Consider the following 10,236-nt stretch of genomic DNA (forward strand, 5'->3'; position numbering starts at 1 on the left):
AATCCAGCAAGAGGCTTGGGAAGAAGAGAGAGAAGGGTCCCTGTTCCAGCTGTAATAACTCCTGTGCAAGGCCACATATGGATACTCTCTTCCACCTGATCGTGTCTGTAAGCAAGTTCCCCCTGCCACTGTTGCCCTTCCAATGATTCACCATGTGCTGTGTTGCATTTCCACATTCTCGCCACCAGAGGCTGTCCTTTCTCTATTTCTGCTTATGGTACTATGACGTTCTAAATAAAACAATGTTTAATAAATGGGAAGTTGAGAAAGAGACTTATTATAACCCAAGAAAAATGTGATGGAAGTTAGTATAGTTACAATTTTTTTCCTGTTAACAGAGGGCGTACTAATGCCAAGTTCATCTTTTTTCTTTTCCTTTGCCTTTTAGTGAAAGATTTAATCAATGGCCGGATATCAAAGCCTATGATGTTCTCAACATCTTACAAAAAATGTTTTCATGCACAACCATTACAGTACTAATGAAAAAATGGAAGTTTCCTTTAGCTGTTTTATTGTGTTGTTCATCACTGTAATACGTTGGTCTCATCACGTGTTACTCATCTGCTTCACCTCATTTCAAAAGGCAATAAGAGAAAAAAAACAGACTTGAATTGTTAACAACTCTTTATTCAGAAAATATTAAGTTTGCCAGAAGTATTCAGTTCACTCATTCAGTTACTCGTTTACAGTCCCATTTTCATAAAGAGCTCAAATGTGTCCACTGAATTCAATATTATTTTTCATAACATGCCAGCTGGTCTGTTATTGGTGGCCTGTTCATTCATTTACTCCAGACTTCACTCCATTACATTGTTAGTGCAAAATACAAAATTCCAGTTATGCTTATTAAAAAATATTTCTGCTCTTTCTGGGAAGATCACCCATTTTTAATTGCTGCCTGCACCCCACCAACGCTCAACAAGCCAAACCAATGAACTTGTTTAATAACATATTCAGGCTAAAGGGTAATAGTAATTACACTGCATACAAATCCCAGAGAGATTCAGGTCAATGCACATCGGTCATGTTGGTAGTTTTCCATGAATGAGAGCACACAGTGATGCTCAACAAATATAAACAATATGTATGATGCTCAGAAATTAGCGTAGTATTGATTACGTTTTTTTGTTTTTTATTCTATTCCACGGAGTGGAGATTAAAACATTGCTTAGAATCAGCCGAGAGCAGCAGAAGCTTTGAAAGGTAAGACTGAATGAGTTTGAATGGTGTTACTGTTCTTATAACCTGGTCACTCAGTTGGATAAATAAAATTATATATTCAAAGACAATATCAAAGTAACACACTGTTTTATTTTGTGCGGACATACTGTATCTAACGCGTAAAACTACTGTTGAGTTATAGCAGTAAAATGAAGTGGCAGGAACTGGACTCAGAAGGCTGCGGGTTTAAGCAAGGCCCTAAGCCTTAACTGTCTGTGGAAAGCATCCTGCTAACCTTTAACGTGAGGCCTAAACATGTATTGTGGAGCTCACTGTGAGTTTTGGCTTTGACTAATGAAAATGTTTGTTAATGTTTTCTCAGTTGCAGAACATAAAATTGTTTTTGTAAATTTACCCTCTGTTGCCAGTTTAATGTTCTGAATTAAAAGTCAAACTGTCCTGAATTTGCAAACCCCCTGTCGAGTTTACCCAGCCTTCGCCGCCCGTGCTTGGTTACACTACTGAAATGCAGCTCTGACCTGCCTGTCACTCAGAGGCTGAGTTGGACGGAAGTTGTCTCCCAGAATTCCATCGCTGCCATCTGCAGGCTCCGCCCCTTTGACATGTGACCTCAGCCTTCGGAATTCCTCAATCTGGCAGGGTCAGGGTGGAAAATAGAGAAATCCTTGTTCACGCTCATCAATGGACTGACTTGCAGGGGAGTTTTCATGAATCCCACGATGGGCAGAACTACAATGAGCTGTCAATCACTGACTTGTTTGAACCAATAAAAAGTTTAGTTTTTCTGCTTTTTACCGCAAAACACATTTGGTTCAGATCAGTGAGTGAACTGATAGCATATGTTGTTCTCTCATGTTTGGTTTCATCGTGAAACCATATTCTACCATAACCAGGACCACTACCCACCCAAATATAAGCTGGTGTACACTAAAATTTATTTATTAGGTCAATATACTGTACAATGTTCTCTTTGCTTAAATTTGAATGCAGAAATGAAATAAGACCACTGAATAAACACACACATATATACAAGCATGCACTAAACAAAGCATTAAGGATTGTAAAAAGTGGCTTTTGAAATAACAAGGTCATAAACTTATCAATGTAAAACAGGCGGAATGGAAATCACAGCAATACATTGTTTCCTATCCTGGCTGCAGGGAGCGATTTTTACAGCTTCACTATGGGATGAGAGCCAAAATGGCGGATATGGCTGGGACAGGAGGATGGATGAGACCACCAGCAGATCACATGGTTCACGTGCCTTTCATTGCCACTCAGATATCACTGCGGCCCCACAGTAAAACTTCAATGAGGACAGATTTTCACACTGAAACCTCAACAGCAGCCAGGGACGTATGATAGCCTGCTGACAGCTGTGTCAACAGTAATAAACCTCTGAGCCACTCTCCCAGCAACCTGCACCCACCAATGATTTTCCAATAAAACCATTTTAGGGCCTTTTTACGAAGCTACTCTCAAAATGTCCATAAAAACATACAGTAGCTATGAATTAATTAAGTGAAGAAGACAGAATAACATCAAAACACCGAGAAACACACAGAATACAATCTATATCTAAATAAATAAGTGCATAAAATCCACCTCATCCACACGTGGCCTCTGATTGGTGGCAGTTCTGTGGGGGCGGGGTAAGAGCTCATACCTGTATCTGTGAGATGGTTAGAGGGTAGCGGTACAGGATCCAGGTGACCTTCTCACTGCAGGGAGGGGTGGTGAGTGACCCCTCGTACACCCAGTAATCACGCAGCAGGGGGTCTGAGAGCAGAAATACAGGATGTGGTTAATAGGGCGGGGTGGGGTTGGGCGGAGTTGGGCAGGAAGGGGAGGGGCTTGGGTCCCAATAAAGGAAGGTCCATTGTGCCCACTTAGGACTCATTGAAACAAAGCTCTTCCATCTTATACCACCTAATCTTTGTGGCATGTGCAAGGCTGATCACGAATAAACCTGGTTACAAACATACGGAGGCAGTATCTTTATGGGGAAAATGGCATACATTTGTTGCCGAATAAAATTATGTTCAATTATACCTTTGGTGTTATGTAGAGTGCTTACCAGGTAGCAGAGTGTTGGGGTTAAAGCATGGTATGATTTTTGTCTTCCCCTGTTGATATTTTGGGGAGGAAAAACAGATTAAAAATATAATTCAGTTTTATTTCTTTCTTTCTTAGAAAAATACCCAAACTGAGCAATATTCTGTTTAGAATTGTTAAATTCCACTGAATTAGTAAAATCTATGCCAACTTGAGCGAGTTGGTATCTATGAGAGAACAAGGCCTTGAGAGAATTTTGATTATAACCACCCTCTGGCATGACAGCAGATCCATCAAGTGTCCTTCAGCAACTGTTTTGCTACATTGGAAAAATCTAAAGCTGTTAACCAGTGTAGCATAAAGAAACTAATACTAGGAGGTAGTTCTGCATTAAGACTGTGTTGAGTGGCTCTCTAACTATTACAAAAATAAGTTTTTATAGGTTTTTATTATTGTTATATTTACTTATCATCATGTGGTTCTGTTTTGACAGTGGTGCTTTGGATATTGCTGTATAATGAATTGTGCTCTCTGAAATGAGGCATTGTCCTTTTTTCTGCCTGTTATAGGCAACGACCAATAGCACCCTATAATTAAGCAACAGCTAGTTCTACAGCCAACTTGTAAGTACACAGTCTTTGTAAAAGCTAATAAATGAATACAAATAAAAAGTGTATATTGAAGTTAGTTCTATCAGGAACAGCTCAACTTATAATAGTGGAACTTCTGAACTTTAAAATCACAAAATATAGTTATTTCCCATGCCACATTTTTGTTTTTGTAAAATATTAAGTGATAAATATTAACTGTCAGCACAGTCTGTTTTTTCCCCCAGCTTCAAAGCCAAAAGTATGCAATAAAATTATCCTGGTTGACTCTTAATGGAGCATTAAAGCTTTTATTTTTCTGGAAAGAAAAAAATGAGCCACTCAACAGTTTTATGTCACCAGCGGTTCAGATCTTTTTCTGCGTTTACCGATTGCCATGGAAAAACACTTATTTTCTAGCAATTAATCAGCTCTTTCCAGCGTGTTTGGCTGCGTTATCACTGAACTCAAACACCCAACACCGGTTTCGTGGTTAATGTGCCGCTTTTAAATCCATCTACGCTGCCATGATACGCCGCGCATGTTTGCCGTGACAACACAAAGAATAAAATCAAGGCTCACCTTGTACTGTAGGTCCTGTAGCACCTCCGTCACTGCTTTCAAAGCCTGGTGTTCCTTTCCTATCTGCGAGAACAGCAGGAGGAGATGGATCGAATCAGAAATGCCAATCAACAAAAAAAAAAACCTCAAACGGAAAACCTGGATACAGTCAATGCTGGACATTAACTACTTCCAATTGATATGTGTCACCCTTCCTTCAGAAAAAAGTTTCTTAATTATGGAAATTAACTTTTCAAACTGTGTTGGTGGAGAATAAAGTACATTTTAATGCATTTAGATTTGCGTGAAAGTTGAGGATAAATGTTGATTGAATCCAGGTCTAATCTTGAACCTTTGTTCTGAACTTTAACAAGCAAATAGTTTTTGTTTTTGTGTACACATTGAGTGCTGAGTTTTGTATTCATTCCCACTTACTAGGCTACCCATAGTAATCCTTGGTAAGATTCATAACTCATAGTTCTGAATACACTCTGAGTAAATGAAAACAAAGCACTATCCATCTTGAAAATCCATCTGGCACAGACAGGATTATCATGGCGTATTTCTATATTCAGCCATAATGAAGTTTGTTTTTAATACTGTAATTATTTTTATTGCTATTTTTAAATCTGATCAGCTGCTCCAAAATTAGGAAGTCCTTATACACACCAAAAAGATTTTAACACTATAATTTGGAGAGTGGAAGGTAAATGAGCAGGAATTAGTGAAAGCAAGCAGAGTTTCTTCTTAGGGAAATGAAATATACTTTGTGTATGAGTACTACAGTATTGTGTGTTATAGTATTCTTAAAGACATCGGCCTGGATTCAATTAAGATTTGTCTTCTGCTTTCACCTAAAAATAAACGCAAGTGTACTGTGTTTAAAAAAGACTACCAATTACAGGTAAAATGGACTGTAATTTAAGGGCAAATGTGGATTAAACTGAGGCTGAATGCATGGAAGTAAGGAGAGATACCTGTACAAATAAGGCCACGATGAGGATGCCATTCCTCTTCCCTATGGCATCCTCAATGCTGCTATACAGAGTGCTGTTCCAGTGGATGAGATGGAGCTGGAAAAAGAGCAGTCTCATTTTGAACCGTGATGGAGCAGTGCAGCGCATTCATATTCCCAGTGCCACTCACCTGTCGTTAGTTCATTAACCGACTTGTGCAGTTAACAAAGAGTACAGGAATTCTGAGGATAAAGGCTTCATCAGTTTTCGGTGAGAACGGCCTTCCTATTGGAGGCCAAGCCCACCTGACCCCAGGAGGGCTGTCCTTCAAGAGGCCACACCCACTCCCAATCATTTCATCATTGGTGTTATTTATTTGCTTATCTTTACTTGCAGCAACTTATACAGATTTTTTTTTTTAATTACATACGATCACTTTACACAGCTGGATACTCATGTGAAGCAGTTCAGCTTAAGCACCATGCTGAAGGACACGATGGCTGTGCTCCCTGAGATTCGACCCTGCAGCCCACAGTGCAGTTGATATGGCGGTGCGCTCACCTCCATGGGGAAGGCCTTGAAGTTGACGGTGTGCTCGGAGCCACGCTGGTTCTCCTTGCCCCAGTGGAAGCGCACCTCGTGCAGCTCGTACTCGTGGTCGCTGGGCAGGGGGCCACCAGTCACCACTGCAACAGGAAGGAACAGCGTGGAAACACTGTGTCACGCTCGGATGTAGCAACAACAGCGCTAAAGTTAAGAAAACAAGCAGAGCTACCGGGCCTGTGGGAAACCCCATATCAATGTGTGTTCTTTTTTCATGAATTTTTATGTTCCACTGAACCGTTATCAGGTTGTTGTATTATTCTCACCAGCAAAACAATAAAAGGACTGCAGCCAAATCAACCCAGCCCAGACCCAATAGGTTTGTATCTGAGATGGACTTCCTGTTTCCTGTTCCCCACAACAAATGACAAAACAGTATCTATCCTATGTGTCCCTGGGGACCCAGCTCTGCTGATCTTGCAAAGGGTTAGCTTTTTTGAGATTACCTTATTAATATTTCTCTTTGTAAGGACTTTTTTTTATTTATACTTACTAACATGTAATGATCTGCTTTCAGAGTGGTGTGTTGTTGGGAACTGCTGTGCGATTAAAATTGCATATTACAATTTGTTCTCTCAGGAACAGCTCAACTTAAAAAAGTCGAAATTCAGAACTTTAAATTGAAAAAAGTGCAGTTCTTCCCCATAACACAGTTTTATTCGTAAAAACGGGACACAGTGGCAAAAATTCCCTGAAAGGAAAGGCAGTTTGCAGGAGTCCGTACCTGATTTTGACTTGAGCATTACCCTGACCGTGTGTCCATCGTTGATGACCTCACAGTCCCTGCAGACCACGTAGTTGTGCGTGAGCCGCACCTCCAGGAGCTGTGGGTCGTACAGGGCCTCCCTGGAGATAAGGTTGATGGGGGACTGGTTCTGTCCGTTGGCCTCAGGAAAGAGCAAGCCCCACTCCACACCTGTCCCCGTGGACCCCAAAATATTTAAAATATTTAGCAGATGCTCATATCCATAACAACTGGGGTCAGCATGGGTTCAGGCACACTGGAACAGTGAGAGGCATTGGGCCTCATTCACAAAATATTTGTACGGTCACATTTGATTGTAAACTGCTTGTAAACTACGTTTCCAAAAACGTTGTTCATGGCTGCATCCTTATGCAAATCACATGAACAGGACTGCGCATAAAATGTATGAACAGCCAGCATTCATCATCTCATACACCTGGGATATGCACAAAAACAAAGGTCTGCCCATGTGTCATGAACATGTCAGAAACATTTTTAAGAACAAAAGTAGGGACAATTTAAGAAAAATTTCGTGAATGTGGCCCATTGTTTCCCCACAGGTAAACCGACACACTTCCCTGAAGCTCCAGGGACACCTCAAATACTATTTTAACCACTCCTATTAAATAAAATTCTGTGTTTAAAACAGCAGTCTTTAAATGTGACCTGGTATTGCAAAGTTTTCGCTAAGACAAATTTCCCTTGTATAAGCAGCAAACATATCACTGTGCACTAACTCTTTATTCCCAAAAAACTGGTTCCAGGGTGTGAAATTTGATAAAAAGGATAAATATTACAAATTACGCTGTATAACGGTGTGCGTGTGTGTGGTGTGCCTGTGTGTGCGTGTGCGTGCATGCATGCGTGCGTGTGTGTGTACATGTGCGTAAGTGGTTATGTGTGAGAGATATGGGGGATAGAGTATGTTTAAATGTATTTCCTTCTATGTGATATTCACAAATATTTTTTAAAATATTGTCTTGCAGAGTATATTGTTATGAAATGACAAAATGCATGCACATAATTATGCTGACAGTGTGTGAAAGGGACAATATCTGGTGTTTTTTTAACATATTTCTGATTAGTATCATAAGCATTATCATCTTTAGTATAACATTTACCACATACAGTAATAACTCACGCTTTTAGCTCAAGGGACCATCAGTGAGTGCAAATGAGTGTGAAAACTCATTCTATTTAAGAAGATGACCGTATCCATTATACGACATCCTTTTTTTTACAATGTTGATCTAGAGGAACAAAATAGGACAAAGTTCTCTCATAAGTAATAGAACTCTAACTGAACGTCAGCTAAAGGTCACTTTTCTATGAGAACCAACTAATTATTATTTATTTACATCTTCTGTGCTATTTTCTACCTTCATGGGCAATGCTTACATGTTGGCTGATGAAAATGAGGTCATTGCTTTTTTTTTGGAAATCAGGTTAAATTTGAGCAGTGTCAGCATGCAGATTATATAAATTTGAAACATATTTCTCATACATAATTTGTGTATAACTGATTTTTTGCTCAAATGTTACTTTTATTGACATTTTCCTATTTTACTTATATAGCTCATTTAACTCATATGTTTACAATACTTCTATTGCTATTGATAATCTATTGTATGTTGAATAATGAACTGAATACAATGTAAATACGCATTTTTCACCAAATATTATTCTGATATTCTAATGCTCAGGTAAATGTCACATTGCATAAAGCACCTTCATGATTCGATATTTTGCTCATCTCACTAATATAAAACGCATACACAATCCACCCACACTGGATTGTTCTATTATTATCATTATTTGAATGTTATTATATTACACTAATTGGTGATAAACTAAAGGCATACATTACCTTCTTGATATCCCCATAGTAAACTGTCTTTCTCAGGGTAGAAATCGGGCTCCTCTATGACGCTGTCTGCCATTGGGATTGATGTCTAAGAAAGTTTTTAGAGGGTGAAAGAGCACCGTTTCCCTTGCAGAATGTGATATCCTTGCCCTGGTCTTTTCCCCAGATGAGTGAGAAGATTATCTGGCTGTGTAACAGCAGCTGGAGTAACACCGATGAACTCTCTCTCTTTCTCTCTCTCTCTCTCTTTCTCTCTGGAAACTCAGGGTCTGGTGATCTGTGGAACAAGCCGCATGAGTATGATTAGGAATGAGAATAACTTTCTCCTCCCACCTCTCTCTCTCTCTCTCTCTCTCTCTCTCCCTCTCCCTCTCCCTCTCTCTCTCTCTCTCTCTCTCTCTCTCTCTCTCTCTCTCTCTCTCTCTCGCTCTCTCTCTCTCTCTCTCTCTCTCTCTCTCCCTCTCCCTCTCCCTCTCTCTCTCTCTCTCTCTCTCTCTCTCTCTCTCTCTCTCTCTCTCTCTCTCTCGCTCTCTCTCTCTCTCTCTCTCTCTCTCTCTCTCTCTCTCTCTCTCCCTCTCCCTCTCCCTCTCTCTCTCTCTCTCTCTCTCTCTCTCTCTCTCTCTCTCTCTCTCTCTCTCTCTCTCTCTCTCCCTCTCCCTCTCTCTCTCTCTCTCTCTCTCTCTCTCTCTCTCTCTCTCTCTCTCTCTCTCTGTCCCAGTAAAGTCACATCAGCGCTGCATTTCACACTCGCCTCTGGAGAATGACGACAATTCCATCTACCTGTGCCGGCTGATTCAACCTCTCTGAGGTGGTGACCTGAGGTTTTCCTCCACTGGCTGCGGTAATTCAGCTCTCTGGTTGGCTAGAATGAACCTGCAGGCAGTAGAAACTGAGGTCTTTGATTGGCCAAAAGCAGGTGTTTGTGTCTCCTCGAACAGCAGTGACCTAAAAACAGTTCAGTCCATATTAATACAGTGAAAGGTTACCTCAGAATGCTGGCTTGCACAGTGCACGATGCACTATTTTTCAAAAATGATTCTTTGTAGTGTTGTTGAAATGAAGAACACAACCACATAATATCCCTACATTTCCCTACACTGTCTCTTCAATATGCTATTAAGAGATGAAAGGGAAGAGAAAATGTTTTTAAAAGTCTAAAACTGATCAGATAAATGTTTATATAAATGATCGCCAGTTGTCTTTCAGGCTTATTTAGACAAATTATTTACAAGGATACATAATGAATGCTATTTCAGTATTCTACAGTGGAACATATTATGAAGAATGCAGCAGGGATAATGGGTTAAATCCAAAGATATCAAATGACTTACCTCAAGTTTTAATATCTCAAGCCAAACATTCAATCACAACAACAGATTGCTTACCTATCAATACATGTGGATGTTTGCAGATGCTATTCAGGTTAAGGACCTTTTCCAGGGGTACAGAAAAGCAGGAGTGATCCATCTTGAAATTGAACAACCTTCTTCTTGTCATCCCAATTCCTCATCCACCTGGCCACACTGATAGAATACGGCTAAAAATGCACAAGTCTTAAAAATGTAAGATGACATGACATCACTGGCTTTGATGACAAAAATGCATCTTCTGTCCTTAACTGTTTTAACTTCTGCCATTTTGGTTTCTACAGAAGTGTGAATAACAGGCTGCCATACTAAGATG

At 40.0% G+C, this 10,236-nt stretch overlaps 1 protein-coding gene across 2 annotated transcripts; it reads right to left on the reverse strand.

Moving 5' to 3' along the window:
- Positions 1-606: 606 nt before the first annotated feature.
- On the reverse strand, positions 607-8,913 carry LOC118233136 (carbonic anhydrase-related protein-like). Of its 2 annotated transcripts, none has more exons than XM_035428513.1 (9): positions 8,887-8,913; positions 8,557-8,799; positions 6,669-6,860; positions 5,903-6,027; positions 5,363-5,458; positions 4,407-4,469; positions 3,260-3,308; positions 2,849-2,961; positions 607-1,814 (listed from the first exon to the last, which is right to left on the reverse strand). In XM_035428513.1, the coding sequence occupies exons 2-9, from the start codon at positions 8,627-8,629 to the stop codon at positions 1,680-1,682; spliced, it is 846 nt and encodes a 281-aa protein (XP_035284404.1). In that variant the 5' UTR covers positions 8,630-8,799; positions 8,887-8,913; the 3' UTR covers positions 607-1,679. The 2 variants fall into 2 exon arrangements, with proteins under 2 accessions (XP_035284404.1, XP_035284403.1); XM_035428512.1 differs by having other exon boundaries at positions 8,557-8,807; positions 8,887-8,906.
- Between the last annotated feature and the right edge of the window lie 1,323 nt (positions 8,914-10,236).

The sequence above is a fragment of the Anguilla anguilla genome, chromosome 8 (assembly GCF_013347855.1).
Source record: "Anguilla anguilla isolate fAngAng1 chromosome 8, fAngAng1.pri, whole genome shotgun sequence".
In the NCBI taxonomy this organism is placed as follows: domain Eukaryota; kingdom Metazoa; phylum Chordata; class Actinopteri; order Anguilliformes; family Anguillidae; genus Anguilla; species Anguilla anguilla.